The sequence below is a fragment of the Leopardus geoffroyi genome, chromosome B2, assembly GCF_018350155.1.
Source record: "Leopardus geoffroyi isolate Oge1 chromosome B2, O.geoffroyi_Oge1_pat1.0, whole genome shotgun sequence".
Lineage (NCBI taxonomy): Eukaryota > Metazoa > Chordata > Mammalia > Carnivora > Felidae > Leopardus > Leopardus geoffroyi.
Window position 1 is genome coordinate 67957790 of NC_059332.1, and position 22072 is coordinate 67979861.

At 36.9% G+C, this 22072-nt stretch overlaps 1 protein-coding gene across 1 annotated transcript in view; it reads right to left on the minus strand.

The window, feature by feature from the left end:
• TMEM30A (transmembrane protein 30A) overlaps positions 1-22072 on the minus strand; it is a 39230-nt gene that overhangs the window by 6281 nt on the left and 10877 nt on the right. Inside the window, exons 2-5 of the mRNA XM_045498799.1 lie at positions 9231-9338; positions 6505-6612; positions 1714-1801; positions 437-580 (exon numbers count right to left, since the gene is read on the minus strand). Coding sequence (XP_045354755.1) covers positions 437-580; positions 1714-1801; positions 6505-6612; positions 9231-9338 — 448 coding nt within the window. The remainder of the gene's footprint in view (positions 1-436; positions 581-1713; positions 1802-6504; positions 6613-9230; positions 9339-22072) is intronic.

A 22072-nucleotide genomic window follows, 5' to 3' on the forward strand; every position in this document is an offset into this window, starting at 1 on the left:
TTCATGCTCTGTCTCTCTCTGTCCCAAAAATAAATAAACGTTAAAAAATAAATAAATAAATAAATAATAAAAAAAAAATAAAAAATAAAATAAAAATAAAAAAGCATAAAAGTTTTTAAAATTCTAAAGACAGAAAATTTTAGGTACTTCATTAAAACTCCTTGATTATGGGGCGCCTGGGTGGCGCAGTCGGTTAAGCGTCCGACTTCAGCCAGGTCACGATCTCGCGGTCCGTGAGTTCGAGCCCCGCGTCGGGCTCTGGGCTGATGGCTCAGAGCCTGGAGCCTGTTTCTGATTCTGTGTCTCCCTCTCTCTCTGACCCTCCCCCGTTCATGCTCTGTCTCTCTCTGTCCCAAAAATAAATAAACATTGAAAAAAAAAAAAAACAAAACTCCTTGATTATATCATATTTGAAAGAAATATTAGTAAATTTTACCTTTAAATCGTTCTTCTAGACTTTCTCCTCCAGGGGGATTTCTGAATTTTACATTTTTATCTGTCCACCAAGCAATACCTTTCTTTTTCAAAGGAATAGGTGTAGGATGAGATTCATTGCCAACCAGAAACAATTCTAATGTATCTAAACACACAAAAAAGAAAAAATTGCTAAGTATCTATTGAATATCCATAGGATCTACTATACTCTGAGAAATAAGGATCTGGTATCTGCTCCCAAAAGGGGTTATAACCGGGTAAGCAGGCATATGACATATATTTGCTCTTGACTACTTATATGTGAATTATCTATGGTAACTTTATAATCCTAGATGGACTTCTCTTCCCTCAATATAGTTATAGGTCACTTCTCCTATATGGCTAGCTGGTATATGATAAGGCGAAATGTTTTAGTATTAACCCAAATAAAATAATTTGCAGGGTAAATTTGCTTCTCTTCCTTTTCTTTAAAAAATGCACTCCTAAATAGTTTCTGGCTTATCCATTTCTCTACCTGCACTGTGCAATATGGTAGCCACTAGCTACATGGCCACGGAGCCACTGACATTATGGCTGGTCCAAATGAATATGTTTTGTAATAATATATTATTATATTTTTGAAACAATACATTTCAGAAATTAAAAACTCAGTCCAAAAAAAACAGAATATAAAGTATCTCCTTAACTTGAATTTAAATTAAAAAAAGAATATAAAATATCTCACTCATATTTTATATACTGAACACAATTTATACAGTTAAAAGGTAATAATATTTGGGGCATATTGGGTTCAATAAAGTATATTAGCAAAAGTAATTTTACTTGTTTCTATTTAGTGTTTTTTAATGTGCCTATTATAAAATTTTAAATTATATATACATGTCTCACAATGATGGTTTACATTATATTTGTATCAGACAGTGCTGCCCTAAAAGATCAACTATAGCTCCTTTGTAATGGTATAAATATTTGAAGTTGGTGGAAAAGGCAGCCTGGCTTTTATTTTATCATATATGAAATGTGAAAGTTAGCAGAATGTCTCCGTTCCTTTCTTCCCAGAGAGAGAATTCATTCTTAAAGTATAAGAATTCTCAAAAAAGTCCCAAATCATTATGACATTCCATTGAATAACTAGTTGATATATTTATTTTAAAGTTGCTGAATTTTTCAATTTCATTCATGTTTACTAGACTACCAAATCAGTATCAATAAATTATACAAAGTTTTGTAATTATATATATTTATAATCCGTATCTTTTGTTTATAACTATATCATACCATTAAACATGCTGTTGGCAATAGCTCCACAAGGAGCAATTGGTTTGTCTTCGTTTCTTCGATAAGGCTCACATTCTTTACTGGGATTCTGATGTTTGAAAGGAAAAGAAGAAAAAATTATTACACAGGCCTCCAGGAGAACTATGAGCTAGCCATACTTACTGATTAAAAATTCTATCCCTACATGTGTCTCACCTGCAATGCATACAGAATAGATCTGTATGGTAAAGACTATAAATAACATCACATTTAAATACTCAAATTATTTCTTAACATAATTACCTTACATAAAGGTAATAATTGTATTACCTTTATAATGTAACCCTTCCTTGCATATATTTTGTCATACATACATATATCAAACTGACTTTTTAAAAATTTTCATATCAACACAAAAATCATACCACAAGGAGTTTTCTGTGCAAGAAAAATTAACAAGCAGTCTGTTGTCAATCTTAAACCAAAAGTAGACTGGAGGCTCTAGGTCCAGCTATATACTACTATGTGCCTTTGGGCAAGTTCCTTGGTTTCCCTGGGCCTCACAAAATGAACATGTTCAACTAGATAATCTCAAATTGTGTAATTCTAGGTTAATCCCATGGTCCCATGTCAAAGGAAGGAAGGAGGGAAGGAGGGAGGGATGGAAGTGGGCTAAGGTAGATTCATTCCTAGAATATACCGCTCTCTTTAAATTGTGCATCCAGATACTAGGAAAACAAAAATGTTTGGACTTAGTCCCTACTGAAGATTTCAAGGAGATGTAGCAGTTGCAGGATTAAACCAGAGATTCTACCAAGTCTGAGATTAGGTATATGTCTGGGTTGTTCTGAAACTCCAAAGCTACAGTAAGCGATGTCTCAAAACACATAAAAAAATTAAAAATAAATAAATAATACAATACAATACAATACAATAAAATAAAATAAAATAAAACAAAACAGACTAAGATATTCTTGATTGGAAATTAACTAGACCCTAGTTAGTCCTTTTAGGGCTATTCTATTACCAACCAACACTGGCTTGTATCCAACATTCTCTGTGTCTAGACTGGATAAACAACAGCCTGCATGGAAAAAAAAGGCTAAAGAAACATGTGGCAGGGATCTCATTAAGTCTCTTTAATATCTGACTTCTCAGCTTTCTGTTCCCTAAGCCATCTAGATGTATAAAGTTAGTACACTGAGACCTTGAAGACAGACAGTATATAACTGGCTTATGACTACTGGAATGTTTTGATGAACACTGTAATTTCAAAAAAAAAAAGTTTTAAATATAAATAAACTCTCAGAAGGAAAAATATATCCTAGTCACTAAATTCTTCAGTAAGTTTTAAAAGAAAGGAAATATTATTTACTACCTATGCATCAGGTACGGAATGCTAGATACTTTGCAGTAACTGGCTTAGGAAAGCCATGTAATGAGTACCTAATATATCATGTACCATGCAAGGTGCTAGAAACAGAAAAAAAAATTTTAAATAATAAAGTCACAGTGTAACAGAGGAAATAGATCCATATACAACCAATTATTATATGAAATAAGAGTCATGATGAAGGTGTCAATATATGTGTCTATATTCGTTCAACATATATTTATTAAATGTCTTCCATGTGCTAAGCTCTGGCAAGGTGTTTGGTATATGGTGGTTAAAGAAAGTCATGCTCCCTGCCCTCATGAGCTTACAGTGTAGCTGAGAAAACAGAAGACAAATAACTAAATATAATTACAAATTACAGTAAGTGTTATGAAAATAGTGTGCAAGTGATTATGGGGGATGGCAAAATAAATTACTTTGGAATCTATGATAAGGAAAAGTTGGCTCTGGAGGTGGCATCATATAAGTTAAGACCTAAAGAATAGGAGACAAGCATGTGAGAAGCAGGCAGAAGAGGGTTTTAATCAGAGAATAATACATGCCATTGAGAAAAAACTGGATTATTTCTGAGAAGGTAAAAGGTAAATGTAGTTAGAGTATGGGAACAAGGAGAATGACATGATGACACTGGAGAATTATGCATAGTTCAGGTCATCCTGAGATTTACTGCAAGTGCTAGTAGACCACTGAAAAATTTTAAGCAGAAAGTGGCATTTACATTTTTTTTTTAAAAGATCACTATAGTGACTATGTAGAAAATGACCTCAAAGTAGGGCCAGAACAAATGATGTGGAGAGAGTTTGGAATGAATGATGTGGAGTTTGTTAAGCAAGGTGAGAAGTGACTTGGGATAAAGTATGAATGAACTAAATATGTAAAGAAGTTATTTTGTATCAAAGGGCACTAAAGACAATAGCAGGCCTCCAGATGAGAGGGCCTCCAGGGGAAGAGTTAAACCAGCATCCTAGGCAAATAAAATGTAAAATGGGCAGGTTACTCGGTCCCAGGAATGGTTAGGGAGCAGCTTACATTGCCCAGGGCAGCCAGGTCATAGGTACGTTAAAGACAGAGTATGAGCGGCTGCACCAGGTTCCTCAAAAAATTAAAAATAGAGCTACCCTATGGCCTAGCAATAGCACTGCTAGGAATCTACCCAAAGGATACAGGAGTGCTGATGCATAGGGGCACATGTACCCCAATGTTTATAGCAGCACTTCCAACAATAGCCAAATTATGGAAAGACCCTAAATGTCCATCAACTGACAAATGGATAAAGAAGATGTGGTTTATATATACAATGGAATACTACTTGGCAATGAGAAAGAATGAAATCTGGCCATTTGCAGCAACGTGGATGGAACTGGAGGGTATTATGCTAAATGAAATCAGCCAGGTAGAGAAAGACAGATACCGCATGTCTTCACTCATATGTGGATCTTGAGAAACGTAACAGAAGACCATGGGGGAGGGGACGGGGAAAAAAATAGTTAGAGAGGGAGGGAGGCAAACCATAAGAGACTCTTAAGGACTGAGAACAAACCAAGGGTAGATGGGGGTGGGGGAGAGGGGAAAGTGGGTGATGGGCAGGGAGGAAGGCACTTGTTGGGATGAGCACTGGGTGTTGTATGGAAACCAATTTGACAATAAATTATATATTTTTTTTAAAAAAGAGTATGAAACAATGAGGCTAGAATAGCAGATTGGTAGCACATTGTGAAGGATCTTACATATAATATTAAGTAACTTGGACTTCAATCTGTCCACTCTTAAAATCTTTAAAATTTTTGAAAGCCACCTGGTTTTAAAATCATGTATTTTGATCTAGCTGAGGGATCAATAAATGATAGACTGCAGGACAAATCCAGCCCACCACCTGTTTTTACAAATAAAATTTTACTAGAACACAGCTACACTACACCCATTCATTGTAAGTACTATCTATGGCTACTTTCATTCCACAGTGGCGGAAGGGGGTAGCTGTATCAAGAGACTGTAAGACCTACAAAACCCAAAATATCTACTGTCTGGCCCTTTACAGAAAAGAATTCATCAATTCCTAGTGTAGTCTAAAAGCTTTGCTTGAAGCCTGTAAGAAAAGAATCAGTCTCCACTTCTTTTGCCCTCACTAAAGACAGGGTGTATCTAAATTTTAAAAAAACTATAAACTATAAATCAACCCCCATTTTCTGGGTCTCTGAACACACCCAATTCATAATCCCAATCAACAAATTCAGAAAGGACTAAGAACCTGGTGTGTCTCACAGAACACCATCTTCTCTGGATTTGAGTCCTAACCCCACATGGATTGCAGAATATTGCACACTTAACCAGAATCTTTCAATAGATTCACTGTTTCTCAAGATCTCAAACAGTAAAGATCACCTAGAGCAGCTATACGGTCGCAGGACTATTCTGGTTACAATATAGTCTTAAATTGCATTCTAAGAGATTCACTGTTTCTTTTTTTTCTTAATTTTTTTTTCAGTGTTTATTTTTTTCTGAGAGACAGAGAGAGACAGAGCATGAGCAGGGGAGGGGCAGAGAGAGGGAGACGCAGAATCCAAAGCAGGCTCCAGGCTCTGAGCTGTCAGCACAGAGCCTGACGCAGGGCTCAAACCCATGAACCGTGACATCATGACCTGAGCCAAAGTCCCATGCTCAACCGACTGAGCCACCCAGGCACCCTGAGATTCACTGTTTCTAAGAAATCCTCAATAGCTCTGGAACTCTGAAGATTTGCTGCATTAGCAACAATTACATAAAATACTTGGGCACCACCCACCACTATGAAAAGTTGAACAACAGTCAGGAAACTAAGATCCTCTAGCCCAAATAAGGCTGGGCATCAGAAGGGAACCTTGTTAAAAAGATATTTTAGAGCTCCACCCCTGCAGAGACTGGTTTACTACACTTAGGAGAAGTCTGGAATCTGTATTTTCAAAAAGGTCCTCAGACAATTTTTCGGTAACCCATCCTTTGAACTTTACTACTCAGGCTTTCCACAAGTTAAAAAACAGACAGCATACATGTTCAATTCTAAAACATAACCTCAGAAACTAAAAGTAGTTTATTTATACATTCTTACCAAGTATAACAGTAATGAACAAACTCAAAAAAGAACCAATTATATACCCAGAATACTAGACTCATCAAAATTCCATTACAGCTTAATAAAGCAAAAATCCAATGGCAGTACTAGAAAGAAGCAGGTAGTAAGAAATTGTAAGAAATCATTAATCTGTGCAAATTCCAGGCGAAAAAAAATTTTAACTAAAAACCCTCACTAAACAAGTATAAATGACAAGTAACACTTTAATTTCATCCTAACATCATTAAATTTAACATTTGTAACTGAATAATTATTACACATTCTTATTTACATCTATCACATTTTCATATTTCATCATTTTACTTACAAGCAAAGCACTAGCATCCCCATTTAGCTGACTGTCATCTCGAGATTTCACATAACGACGATGGTTTTGATAGAAATTAGACAGTCCATAATACATAAACACATTACCCTAGAGAAAGAGAAGGGAAACAATTTTCATATGAAACTATTAAGTATAAACTTGTTTCATGCATACTTAAAGGCTATGTCATTTGGACTATATTAGTTGAGAATTTGTGGTAACTTAAAATAAGCACTAGAGTGAACCCTACCAATCCTTAACAATCTAAAGCAGTACAAATTGTAAACAAAGTTATAGAAGGTATGGTACAAAAATCGAAGAGTAAACTTTGAAAATATCCTTAAAGACTTCAAAGAAGTACTATCTGCATTAAAAAAAATACCTCAGGGAACCTATTAGCCTATTCTCTACTTTCAACTTCAAATTTTTTACAATTCAGATTGGTTTTCACCCAGAGTCAACTTTTCATTTTTTTCTTATAAAACTTTTTTAATGTTTATTTATTTTTGAGAGAGAGAGACACACACACACAGAGCACAAGAGGGGGAGAGGCAGAGATGGAGGGAGACACAGAATCCGAAGCAGGCTCCAGGCTCCACGCTGTCAGCACAGAGCCCATTGCAGGGCTCAAAACCACGAACCGTGAGATCATGACCTGAGCCAAAGTCGGACGCTCAACTGAGTCACCCAGGCACCCCCCCCCCCAGAGTCAATTTTTCAAAGGGACGATGGTCAACTTTTATTTATTGCCCAAGTAAATTCTGAACTTGAATTGAGACATAATATATTTCTCAACAAGATACTACATGTAATATAAGTAATTAATAAATTAACAATTAGTAAAGTATCTAAGATAATGAGTCAATGTGTAACAATAAAAAAATACTTTAATATAGCTGGAGGAGCCAATTAGAATAACTTGTGAAAGAAGGATAATCTATATACACTACAATTGTTGAGAAGGTACCACAAAACCATCTTGAATGACTTAGGGTTATATACAGGAGGTAGCAGAAACAGTAAGCTATTTTCTCATTTCTGGTTGCCACCTCCATAGTCTATAATCAAAAGTAACTCAATAAAAAAAGATTCAATAACATTTCAAGTATGCTTTATTTGATTTGCTATTTTCACATACACAATTATTTATTTAAAATTTGATTTTCAAATGTCAAATTATGCAAACTTTCCCATTCTGTATAGAGAAAATGTTTATATACATAAAAACTCTTTTTTTTTGGTTATCAAAAATATCACAGAAACAAAGAATATGCTTAAAAATATCTCAACTAAGAAACAGTATAGTAAATTCAACTTACAAACTGAAAAAGAAATCGTTTCAATGAATACTAAGACAAAATAACTTTGAAAAGGCTGTTAATCCAATTCAAAGTTTGGTCTTGTGAAGGGACACAGAGCCCACAAAAGAATGCACTTTTCAGAAAGAGAAGCTCTGAAATAAGTGTTTTTGGATGGGGACAGAAACTACTGAAACTACTAATCATTACAAGTCTGTTTTATCTCCTTAATTCTGTCTGTTTTGACAAAAGCAGAACTTAATGCACCTATCTTTACAGTTTTCTTGATCACAGTGAAAAAGAATAGAATTTTTATGTTTTAAATTTATATGGAGGCGCCTGGGTGGCTCAGTTGGTTAAGCGTCTGACTTCGGCTCTGGTCGTGATCTCACAGTTTGTGGTTTGAGCCCCACGTCGGGTTCTGTGCAGACACGCTCAATGTCTGGAGCCAGCTTCTGATTCTGTGTCTTCCTCTCTCTCTCTGCCCCTCCCCTGCTCACGCTCTGTCTCTGTCTCTCTCAAAAATAAAATAAAACATTAAAAAGAAATCAAATTCATATGTTATTTCTGCTGAAACATAGTAAAATAATTAAATTACTGTCTTCTCCCAAATTTATTTTCATGTTTTTTAAGATAGTGTTATTATCCTTTATCTCAGTGCAAGAGCATCTACAACCACTAGATGGCAACCATCTACCAGAGACTATAAAAGTCACCAAGACCTTTAAAAATATTTTAAGTGTGAAAAAATCTAAAAAGTTGACATGTATTAACGTAGTTTGGCTCCCTGAAGAATAAAACAATACTTTTTTAAGCTCAATTTTTAGGTAAAGGAAAGCCCAAACTGGTCGTATAATGCTATTCTAAATCTTCATGTCTTTTATAGCATCTGCTCAATTTCCAATGACAGATAAGTATGAAAGCAAAAGACACACTGACAACTACACACACACACACACACACACACACACACACACAGTGTTCTAACTGCTTATCAAGACATAAAAGATCAATAAGGTTTCACTAAGTGTTTGCATTTATGGTAATTCATATCAGATAGAAAATAATACAATTAAATGATGAATGAATTAGTAAATGTTCTAAAGTAAAACTTGCTTTAGAATTAAAAGTAGGTTAAACTATTTGATATAAACATGATAAAGCCTTGATTTGTATAGTAATAAAATTTTCCAGTGAAAAGATAAAAATTTTAAATTTAGTTTATAAAGTACTAACTAAACTACTTAAATAAATACATGTATTTAATTACTAGAGAGCATAATGCAACAGCCAAACAAAACAATCTTGCTCAAAAGTGTATGCACTTCAAAAAATTTAAGTGATTACAAAAAAATGAAATAACTAGTAAAAAATTTTTAATGAAGTATTTTTTAAAGCAGGCTTTTCTAACACATTGGGAATACTGACCTCAAATGACTGTTCCAATGTGAAGTTAATGGTACAAATACAAGGTGTCACATTCGGAGACAAACATTTATTGCAGGGACTGGAAGGGTCTGTTCCGGTATAATCAATCTGTAAGAGAAAAATGTAAGTAAGCACTCCCTTGAAGAAAGTGGATACCCTCTGAAATAAATTGCTATTCAAAGGAAAAATGAGTCCAATGAAACAACTTATAGTAGAGAAAAAAGTTGTTTTTAAGGTATCTGTTTGTAAGGTAATAAAAACTGGAAAGAGTCCTGTATTATTCTACTGGCTCATCTTTCCTAAATTCATCTCTCCTTTTTACCAAGAGAAATATAGTTCTACATAAAATCAGATACAAAATTCTTTAAAAAAATTTTTTTAATGTTTATTTATTTTTGAGAGAGAGAGAGAGAAAGAGAATGAGTGGAGGAGAGGCAGAGAGAGAGGGAGACACAGAATCTGAAACAGGCTCCAGAATGTCAGTGCAGAGCCTGATGTGGGGTCCGAACTTTACAAGAGGAGAGATCATGACCTGAGCCAAAGTCAGACGCTCAACTGACCGAGCTACCCAGGCGTCCCAGATATAAAATTCTAACTACATGATGTATAAAGATTTACACTGCTATATAAAGTCTAAACAATTAAAATACCAAACTGATACAGAGATCAGTAAGCCACTCATTGCTCTCAAATCTTCCCATCTTCAATACTTTTCAGTCACCTCAGCTTTCCATGGTACATTTTCAAAAAAAAAAACAAAAACAAAAAAACTTGGTGTTGTAAAATAAAGAATTTGTGTTGTCTGTGTCCTGGTTTTCTGGCAGGGAGCTTCTAAAACCCTTGGAATTTCCTGAATGACAGGAGTATACTTGTTTTTGATAAGCCTCTTGATTCACACACTAGAGTTTGTGCTAAAGAGATGGCTCAAGATGGGGGCTGGTCACCAGAAAGACTGTATGTGGTTAGGGACTTTGGCCCAGCCCGACCTCTGGAAAGAGGGAGAAGGATAGCAATTTAGTTCAATCATGTGGGCTAATATTTAATCAATCATGCCTGGCCATGAAATGTCAATAAAAACTCTGGAAATGGAAGCACAGGGGAGCTTCCTGGTTGGTTAACGATGTGCCAAGAGAGTGTGATGTGCCCTGATTCCATAGAAAGGCAAAAGATTCTTCTTTCAGGATCGTCCCAGACCTCAACCAATGTGTCTTCATTTAGCTAGCCCTAATTTATGTTGTTTACAGTAAGACTGCAATCCTAAGTATAGCACTTTTCTCAAATTGAGTCATTCAGACAAATTATTGAATCTGAGAAGGGTCATAAGAACCCCAGATTTATAGTCAAGTGCAGATGGCCTGGAGACCTCTAAACTTGCAACTGACATCAGAAGGACAGTTGTGTGTGTGTGTGTGTGTTGGGAGGGGAGGTCTTAGGAAATGCCCGGATTTGTGCTAGTTAACCAGAAGTGTGGGTAGCCTGGGGACCTGACTTGCAGCTGTTGTCTGAAGTCGTGGCGGTTTGGTTGAGAACCATGCCCTTACACCTGTGGAGTTTGATGCTAGCTCACAATGGTTAGTGTCAGAGTTGAATCCTCTGTACTCTACCTATACACCCCTCCTTCCCCTAACCACTGGCAACCGCTGATCTTTTTACTGTCTTCGAAGTTTTGCCTTTTCCAGAATGTCGTACAGTTGTAATCACACAGTATGTAACCTTTTCGGATTGGCCCCTTTCACTTAATATGCATTTAAGGTTACTCCATGTCTTTTCATGGCTCAACAGCACATTTCTTCTTAGTTTTGAACATTATTCAATTTTCTGGATGCACCACAGATTATTTATCCATTCACCAACTAAAGGACACCTTGGTTGCTTCCAAGTTTAGGCAATTATGAGTAAATCTACTATAAACATCCTTGTGCAGGTTTTGTGTAAACCTACGTTTTCAGCCAATTTGAGTAAGTAACAGAGTAGGGATGCTGGATTGTAGGGTAAGAGCACACTCCATTTTGTAAGACTGCCAAACTATCTGTATTATTTTGCATTCCCACCAGCTGTGAATGAGTTCCTGTTGCTCCACATTCTTGCCAGCATGTCCTGCTGTCAATTTTTTGGATTTTCACCATTCTAATAGGTGTACAGTGGTATCTCGTTTTAATTTACAATTCCCTAATGATGTTATGTTATCTTTCATATACTACTTGCCATCTGTACATTAGGGACAAAATATATCCTCCCATAATTCACATGTTGAGGCACTAATTTTAAATGTGATTATATTTGGAGGTGGGACCACTGGAAGATAATCAGGTTTAGATGATGTCGTGAAAGTAGGGCCCCCATGATGGGATTAGTGTCCTTATAAGCAGAGACCAGAGCTCTCTTTCTCTCTCTGTCCTGTAAGAACAAATTGAAAAGGCAGCATCTGCAAAGTCAGGAAGAGGGTCCTTACCAGGAACTGAATCTACCAGTACCTTGATCTTAGACTCCCCAGACTCCAAAACTATAAGAAATAAATGTCTGTTGGTTAAGCCACCTGGTCTGTGTTTTTTGTTCGTTTTTTTGGGTTTTGGTTTATTTTTATTTGTTTGTTTGTTTTTGCAGCAGTCCAAGCTAAAACAGAGTTTGGTACTGAAAGGTGGGGTGCTGCTATAACAAATACTTACAAAGAAAGAAGTGGCTTTGGACCTGTATAAAGGGTAGAGGCTGCAAGAAACTGGAGATCGATGCTAAGAATATAGAGTAATTCTGCTGAGACCTCAGAAAGTAATCTGAAGAGTCAGAAAGAAAGCTACCATCCTCTAAGAGAATGCATAAATAATCATGAACAGAATACTGGTCAAAATAATAGATGGTAAAAGCCATTCTGATGAGGTCTCAGACAGGAACAAGGAACATGTTACTTGGCAATGGAAAAAAAAAGTGATCCTTATTATGACGTGGCAGAGAACTTGGCTAAACTGTGTTCTAGTGTTTTGTGGAAGGATATTTTGTGAGAGATGAAACTGGGTATTTAGTTAGAAGATTTCTAAGCAAAGTGTTGAAGGAGTGGCCTGGTTCCACCTGACTGCGTATAGATAAATGCAAGAAAGGAGAAATGAATAGAAGCTGAAATAATGTTAAGCAAAAAGGGACCAAAACTTAAAAGATTTGGGAGATTCTCAAGGCTATCCACATTGCAAAAAATGAGAAATGTTGTACTGAAGAGAATACTATGGGTGTGGCTGAACAACCACTAGGTAAAGCTGTTAGTGTGGGTGTGAACCATGGATGTAAGCAGCCACGCCAGCAGAAATGATACCAGTTTGAACCAAAGAGGAAAGAGTCGGGACAAAATGAAGAGGGCTGTGGGACTTATTAGATCCTACCGGACTGATCGATAGAACCAATTCACTGCAAACATGTGCTATTATTCTTCAAAACAAGGGAAGAACTACCCCAAAGATGACTCCGAGACCATCAGGACTTCATCCTCAGTTCAAAGATGAAAAAGGGTTCAACAGGCCAGATGGCAGCAGCCGAGAAAGAGCCTTGCATCAAGACTGACAGGCTGGTGGATCCTGAAGGCAGAGCATCAAACCAGAGGATTACACTTGAGCCTTAAAATCTAATGGTATTTGCCTTGCTAGGTTTTGAAGATGTGCTTAGAACTTGTAACCCCTTTTTTCCTCTCATTTTCTCCCCTTTCATATAAGAATGTCTATGCCCTATCAGTTCCTCTACTGTATTTTGGAAGCACAAACTTCTCATCTGGTTAAATAGGTTCACAGTTGGAGAGAAATTTTGCCTCAGAATGAATGAAACTGAAGTGTCACCCATATCTGACTGAACTGATATTTAGATGAGACATTAGAGTTGATGCTGGAATGAGCTGAGACTTTGGGGGACTATTGGGATGGAATCAAAGTATATTTTGCATACAAGAAAAACATGAACTTGAGGAGCACAAGGGTGGAATGTATGAACTGAATTTATCCCTTCCAAAATTTGTACTGTGAAGTCCTAACCTCCAATTATGATGGCATTTGGAGGTGAGCCTTTGGGAGGTAATTTTGTTTAGATGAGGGTTATTAGGGTGGGGTCCCTATGACAGGATTAGTGTCTTTAATAAAAAGAGGAAGATTAGAACTCTCTCTCTGCCTTTGTAAGGACATAGCAAGAAAGTGACATTCTGCCAGCCAGAATGAGGGTTCTCACCAGAAAATGAACCTACCAGCACCATGATCTAGGACTTCCCTGCTTCAAGGACTGTGAGAAATAATTATCTGTTGTTTCAGCCACCTAGTCTATGGTATCTTGTCATAAGAGCCCAAGTTAAGATATTGTATACTTTCCTGGGTGAGATATCTCTTCAGGTCTTTGCTCATTTTTTAATTGGGTTTTCCATTTTCTTATTGCTAAATATTAAGAGTTCCTTGCATATTTTGGATAATAGTCCTTTGTCAAATATATCTTTAAAAAATTGTTTTTCTAGTCTGTGGCTTGTGCTCTCACTCTTTCGATAAATAAGAATTTACCTTAGTAAAGTACAAAAATAGCCGTTTAATTTTTATTTCTGAAACTGAACATTTAAACTTTATATATGGATGTTCATTTTTTCTTTATAATTGGAAAAAAGGTTAAAATCAATATATAGAAAATAGAGCCAGCATCTAATTGCAACATCTGCTTTTCAAAAAACACAAAACTGCTTCATCTTGGTTTTGTCAAATTCTGATATTGAAATGTTCTCCATCAAGCTTATTTGTTTACTAACGAAACTTTGTTTACAGAAAATTTTTTTTTAATTAAAAAAAAATTTTTTTTAACGTTTATTTATTTTTGAGACAGAGAGAGACAGAGCATGAACGGGGAAGGGGCAGAGAGAGAGGGAGACACAGAATCAGAAGCAGGCTCCAGGCTCTGAGTCGTCAGCCCAGAGCCCGACACAGGGCTCGAACCCACCGACCGCGAGATCGTGACCTGAGCTGAAGTCGGACGCTTAACCGACTGAGCCACCCAGGCGCCCCAAGAAAATTTTTATTCACTGCAAATATCTAGGAAAAGTTAGGCACATAACTAAAACAAGCTAAAAACACAGATCTCCTAAATGAAAAGAGGCAAAGCATATGTAATTTAGCACTAGACCTATTGGGCCACAACCTTTCATTCAGGGCCTCTACATGCACAATATTCCATTGAAAGCCAAGTTTTATGATACTGAAAAGATGAGACCATTTAGAAGACAGAACTATATTTTATTTTATTTTATTTTTTTAATGTTTATTTATTTCTGAGACAGAGAGAGAGACAAAGCATGAGTGGGGGAGGGGCAGAGAGAGAGGGAGGCACAAAATCAGAAGCAGGCTCCAGGCTCTGAGCTGTCAGCACAGAGCCCGACGCAGGGCTTGAACTCACAAACCGTGAGATCATGACTTGAGCTGAAGTCGGTCACTCAACCGACTGAGCCACCCAGGTGCCCCAAGACAGAACTATATTTTAAAATCTGTACTAAACTTCATTAATTTTTTTTCAAATTTTTATTTTAAAAAATCTCCACACACTTTCTCTCTTTTTTAAGACTAATTTAAGGATTAAAAAAAAAAAGTTGCCAGCTGGGCCTACTACCATTTTGTATGCCTTTGAACAAAATCCTCTCAAATCACTCTTTCAAATTAGTTTCTAGGACAAAGTAGGAAAGAAGGATCATTAGCTGTGACTAACCAAGGGTATACATTATTTATTTATTTGAACAAACATAATATGATAGAATGTTAAATCTAATCAATTATACTACAGTATATTAAAACTGAACATTTTATTGGAACCAAGAATAATTGCTGAATATTAAGTTATACTTCAACAAAATAAAGGGATAGCCAAAACATTTACATTACAATCTTTTGATTACAGTTTTCAAAATGTACAAAAAAATTGCATGTCTTTTGAGTTCAGGAAATCTGGAAGGAATTTTTAATTTTTTTTTAATATTTATTTATTTTTGAGAGAGTGCATGCAAGCAGCGGAGGGGCAGAAAGAGAGGGAGACAGAGAATCCGAAGCAGCCTCTAAGCTCTGCACTGACAGATCAGATCATGACCTGAGCCAAAGTTGGATGCTTAACAGACTGAGCCACCCAGATGCCCCTGAAAGGAATTTTTTAAAAATCACTATCATTAACATACTAAGTCTTACTACACGCAAGGCATAACATATGGTACAAAGTAAATACAAAAGCAATCGTATCTTATACTTCAATACATTTTACACATTCCTTTCTATTATATACATACTGTATATCATCTGATCCTCACCAAAATTCTGTATTGTTATCTCCCTTGTATGCAAAGAGAACACATTGAGAAACCTGCCCAAAGTCATACAAATAGCAATAGCTGGTGGTAGACTAGAACTGAAGATTTCTGACTCCAAACCCAATGTTCCTCCCACTAAATTTTTTCTGAAGACTCATCAGTCCTCTTTGCCTCTAGAAGACTACTTTATCAAAGGTATCACGTGAATACAAAGAAAACTACTATAAATGCTAAGTGCCAACTGAATGGTAAAGAGGACAGTGAGTACTAAGTGAACCAAAACTTTCTTAGTGAGAAGAAAAAAGAGGGGCACCTGGGTGGCTCAGTCAGTTAAGCATCCAACTTTGGCTCAGGTCATGATCTCACAGTTCGTGGGTTCGAGCCCTACCTTGGGCTCTGTGCTGACAGCGCAGAGCCTGGAGTCTGCTTCGGATTCTGTGTCTCCCTCTCTCTCTGTCCCTTCCCTGCTGGCACTCCCTCTCTCTCTCTCAAAAACAAATAAACATTAAAAAAAAAAAAGTGAGAGGGAAAAAGAATTTGAACTGAGCCATTAAAAAAAAAAGTAAAAAGAAAAAAAACATTTGTACAAGTGAAAGAGGGGGAATAGAGAAGCAAGAAAATAGAGAGCACAGACACTATAAACACTTAATACACTGTCTGTTAAAAACTACAATAGTCCTGGCAAAGTCTGTTTTTATTTTCCTTATTTTAACCTAGGAGACTGTTATTTAGGAAAGTTCAATAATTTTCACAAGATTACCCTGTTAGGAATGATGAGCAAGAATTTGAACCCAGCTCTGCTTTTCTCCAAAATCTATGTTCTTTTCATCCTAGTAGGAAAGTAGGTGGGTCTGCACTGTGTGAGTGAGAGAAGTAACAGGGGTACAATAAGGCAGCAGGGTATCCTTAGAGCACTGAATAATATATTTTCAAGTATTTAAAGTGTTTTATTAATAGGTAATATATCACTATAGACAAATTCCTGTCAAAAATGCTCACCAGATAAAGGGAGTAAAGGAAAGAAATAAACATCCATATTTAAATTATTTACAGCCTCTTAAAAGCAGTTGAATGATTTTTTTTTAGGTTCAGTCACTCCATTTTAATCTTTTCTGAAGATTACTTTTTAAAAAATCAAAAGCTTAATTCTAAACTTACAGCTACAAAACAATTTAGTCCTTTATATCTTAATCAAACTGTATGGATCATATGAAATCTGTTATATGTTTCTATAAATTAGAGAACCTAAGTAGGAACCATAGACAAGGATTTTACTACTAATTCAATCAGTAAGTTTCAATCTCACACTTGGAAATGATACATTGATGAAGTAGGTAACAAATAATGTAAATTATGTTTGAAGAAAGGACAGCAATATCAAAACTAGCTATTAATTCCCAAATGTCTTCTCCATGCCAATACATTCTTAACCTTTTACAGAAAAATTGAGATTCAGAGGTTAAACAGCTGTTATGTAACTATATTAGTTTCCTAGGGCTGCTGTAACAAACAGCCATAAACTGGGTGTCTTAGAACAAGAGAAATTTACTCTCTCACAATTCTGGAGGCTAGAAGTCTGAATTCAAGGTATCAGCAGGGCAATGCTCCCTCTGCGACTCTAGGCAGATTCCTTCCTTGCCTCCTTCTAGCTTCTGGTGGTGACCATCAATTCTTGGTGTTCTTGGACTTGCAGCTGCATCACTCCACCTCTGCCTCAGTTGCTGCATGATTCTCCCTATGTCTGTGTCTTCACATCACCTTCCCTCTATGCACATCTGTCTGTTCGCATAAGGTCACCAGTCATATTGCATAGGAGCCCACTCAAATGACCTCATGTAACTTGATTACATCTTACTCTATTTCCAAATAAAGTCACATTCACAGGTTCTAGGAGTAGGATTTCAACATATGTTTTGGGGGGGACAAAACTCAATCCACAACAGTGATAGGTTCATATCTGTCCAGCTCCAAAGTTGCTGTTCTTTCCATTACACTGCACTGCTGCTGCCTATAACCCTGAACAGCATGCACCACAGGACAATTTACAAATATGGAAGTCAATTTAAAAAAAAATTTTTTTTTAATATTTATTTATTTTTGAGAGACAGCACATGAGCGAGGGAGGAGCAGAGGGAGAGGGAGACATGGAATCCCAAGCAGGCTCCAGGCTCTGAGCTGTCAGCACAGAGCCTGATGTGGGGCTCAAACTCACCAATCGTGAGATCATGACCTGAGCCGAAGTCAGACACTTAACCGACTGAGCCACCCAGGCGCCCCGGAAATCAATTTTAAAGTCATTCATTGTATTTTCAAATAAAATTGGTATCAATTGTGAATACACCACTGTTTTAAACAGTGCTACCAAATCTTCATACTTTGCAACTAAAATACAGATTAAAAACAACTTTGCAATGATAAGTAGATATTGTAGGGGCCAAGGGCAGGCAGCCCCAAGATGGGTCACTTTGGCATGAACATTATTTTAAGTTAAAAGCAATTAAAACCCAGCAGATTGAGGAAATGCCCTTCACTTCCCCCTCAAATGCTTACTTGTACCAGGAAGAGAGCCTTAACAGAGATTCCTCTTTATCTAAGAAACTTACCTACACAACAGGGCAACCTTTGCTTTCCTAACACCTCCTTTCACCTTCCTGCTAATGGTTCTTTTCTCCTTTGTATCCTCAGACCCCTATTCCTCTCCTTCGCTCAAATATAAACATCATGTTGCTCGACTGCTGGGATTTCGATGACTGTATGCATTCCCTGTAGTATATTATCAAATTTTATTTTCTCTTGTTAATCTGTCTCATGTCAATTTGATTCTTAGTCCAACTAGAAGGACCCTGAAGGGTAGCAGAAATTCCTCCCTGACAATATAATCCCAGGACCATCTTAACTTTTAGAGTTTGAAATAGAATTTTATAATACAAAGTTTTTATATATGGCATTTAATCCATTTCTACCAACAAAAAAAATTAATTTCAACAAAGTTTTAGTCTATACCTTAAAAGTCTTACTAAGGTATCAAGTTACAAAAATTGCCTAGGAAAAATTAATGAAAAGGGCATTGCTAATTATGCTCCAACCTATATAATAGGGTAGATTAAAGGAACAAACAAACTAATATGAATAAAGCAGAGCTTTCTATTTTGAGGAAATACATGATCACCTCTATATAAAATACTGTTTTTGTATAGTCATACAACTGATGTCCAAACATTAGTGGCTTTTACCTATGTCTCAAACGCTATTTTCTGACAATAACCTCATGCTACCTTGTATCATGTGGCATCCATTATACTCCCCTCTCTAAATTGTCACTGGTCTTACCTCCACCCCCAGTCCCATTTTATTTTCCTAGATGTTGAGTTCACTTGGTTGTGTTTCTTCCTTCCTACTTGGAACTCTTAACCATCTCTATTCAAATTTATGGTGATCTTTTGAAAATTAACTCATACATATATGATTTTTTAATCCTTTTTGGTTGTGCTTCCCTAAAAATTTGACTTAAAAAAAAATCAATACTGATGATTCATTGAATCCCTTAATCTTACACCCAACTGTTTTCGTTTGATGTCTGTAAATGGTACTGAAAAAGGACTTCAACTACCTCCATTTTGACCTCAGTCTGTACTTTCTAATTGATTAAGTTCTTTCCAGGTTATCTCTTAACTCAAGCAAAAGACCCTCTGGGAAAGCATCCCCGAGATGGGAACTGAAACAACCCCCCTTTAAGCAATAAGGAATGCCCTGAGCAAGCAAGAGTCTGTAAGACTGACTCCAAGACAATGACTGCCCAGATCTTTACTGCCCACCGGCATGTACCCACTGACCTTTGTCCCACATTTTCCTTATAAAAATTTTTTTAATGTTTATTTATTTTTGAGAGAGAGAGAAAAACAGAGAGAGAGTGGGGAGGAGCGGGGGGGGGGGGGGGGCATGGAGTCCGAAGCAGGCTCCAGGCTGATAGCACAGAGCCTGATGAGGGGCTTGAACTGAGAAACCCCAAGATCATGACCTGAGCTGAAGTCAGACGTTTAACTGACTGAGCCACCCAGGTGCCCCCACATTTTCCTTATATAAACCTATAAGTATTTTCAGCACTTTCAGAAACTAGTCCACTATCTCCCCAGTGTTGATCACACTAAAATAAATTGCTCTCTTATTTCACCACCACTCATTTTTCTGTCTTTGGATTTTGTCAGCAGCCACTGGCTGAACCTGATCTATTTGGGACCCCTGGAGCCAGGTGCTCTTGCACCCCTGTGCCCTGGCTAAAGCATCACCATTGTCCCAGGCATCTAAACTCAAAATCTCAACTTTGGCATTAGCCCCCAAGTTCTGCAAATTCTTCCTTAACAATATATTTAGCATCCATGAATTTGACTCTCATTGCTTCCACTACAGATCAAACTTGAGACCTCATGGTAATTTTTTTAAAGGGAGGGGGAAAAATTACATTATAGCTTTTAAAAAATTAAGTAAAAATAAGTCACAAAAATTTTTTCAAAACTAAATATAATCAGGGGCACCTGGGTGGCTCAGTCAGTTGAGAGTCCAACTCTTGATTTCAGCTCAAGCCATGATCTCATGAATCATGAGATCAACCCCACCATAGGACTCTGCACTGACACTGTGGAGGCTGCTTGGGATTCGCTCTCTTCCCCTGTCTCTCTGACCCTCCTGCCACCCCTCCCCCTCAAAATAAATAAATAAACTTAAAAAGAAAAAAAAAAAAAAAAACTAAATATAATCGTATATAATGTAAGACCTGAGAGCTGAGAACAACAGCCAACTTAGTGTATTGATGAACAATGTTATTAGATGCTATAATGTCATAAAATCATCCTTAAATAAATTTCAATTAATTTTAGAAATCAAACTACAAATCCATGTAACTGGTAGTTGGTCTTTGGCTTCCAAATTTTCAGAACTAATATGTATACAACAGCACTTACTTTTAAAATAAACCCCCCCAAAAAAATCTGTGTTGGTGTGCAGAGCAGTGAGTGTATTTTATGCCATTTTTAAAATCATGCACCCCCCCTCCCTCGCAGAAACATTTGCCAATCAACTTGTTTGCTAAATTTTCGGCACTATCTAGATACTGTTCAACAGGCAAATGTGTTTTGCCTTTAGACACAGATGGATGTAGAGAGCAAAATGGAGTTTCTTATGACAAGCAGGAGCCTGTGTCAAGCAATGATGCAAGTAGTTAAAGGTACTGCAGCTAGGAGATATCGCCAGGACCAGCATCAGCTGACACCCCAGAACTGATAACAAGCAGAACCAGAGGAGATATGCAGGGGCCCAAAACTGATTAAATTCCTTTAAAAGGGAGAGGATTTTTGCAGCAAAATGTCACTCTTTAGACTTGACCTCTATGTCTGACCACTTAAAAAAGGCAACTGCCACCGAAGGCTCTGCCTGATTATCTCCGAACAGAACTGAGATCCTTCACTGCTTGAACATAATAAGCAGCAAGTGCCCAGAGCTGACCTGGACCAGATGAGGTCTTATCTCAACTGCGCATCCAGACTGACTTTTTAACTTCCTATACCCTTCTGTTATCTTGTTTGTTGTATGGCTTATCTTATGTTCTGCTCTGTGTGCTGTGTAAGAAGTCAGGTTTAATCACATGGTGAAATGACACTGAGTTTGGAATCCTGAACCTGCTTTATAATTGTGATTAACTCTGCTCTATTATTGAATAAAGCTGAGATTGTGGAAAGAGACAACTCATGTGTGTGCCGTCATAGGGTGCTCTTGACAATGGATATCATATCAAACAAATTTAACCTTCTACTCTATAACATTTTCCTTGGCTAATTTCAAGAATTCCTTCAGACCCACAGTACCATTCAGATGATCAATAAACTGTTTTAAAATTTCTTGATTGTACTTATTCGGTTTAATTAATTTGTTCATTAAAACGTCTTACCCCCTATTAGATGCCAAGCATTGTGCCACAGGATGGAAAAACATAATGGAAAAATACACTATTCATACTACAAAAAAATTTAGACTAGTGAAATAGAAAGTCATGTTAATAATTACAGGATATAATTTGATAATGTTATGTCAGGCCATAAGCTAGTACTTATGAAACCTGAGAAACATATATATCAGGTGGGAAAAGGGAGGAACCAGGCACACTTTCCACAGTGTTGACAGAAATGAAATTTGAAACAAATGGCAGAGTAAGAAAAGGAAGGACATTTCAGGTAGACCTGGCAGCATGCCACATTCCAGAAACTACAGTAGTCTGCTATGGCTAGAGCAAAGGGTAGGGGAGTGGTAGGAGGTGAGGTTAGAGAATAGAGAAGTATTTATGATAGCATAAAGAAAATTACATTTGTTAAGGGGTCTAAACATTAGCCTGAATACTAGAGGGGGCCATAGGAGAAACTTTAAGCAAGAAAATGAAATATTAACTAGTCTTTTAAAAAGTTCACCCTGCTAAAGAAAATACCAGACTAGGGCGCCTGGGTGGTTTAGTCTGCTGAGCCTCTGACTCTTGATTTCAGCTAAGGTCAGAATCTCACAGTTC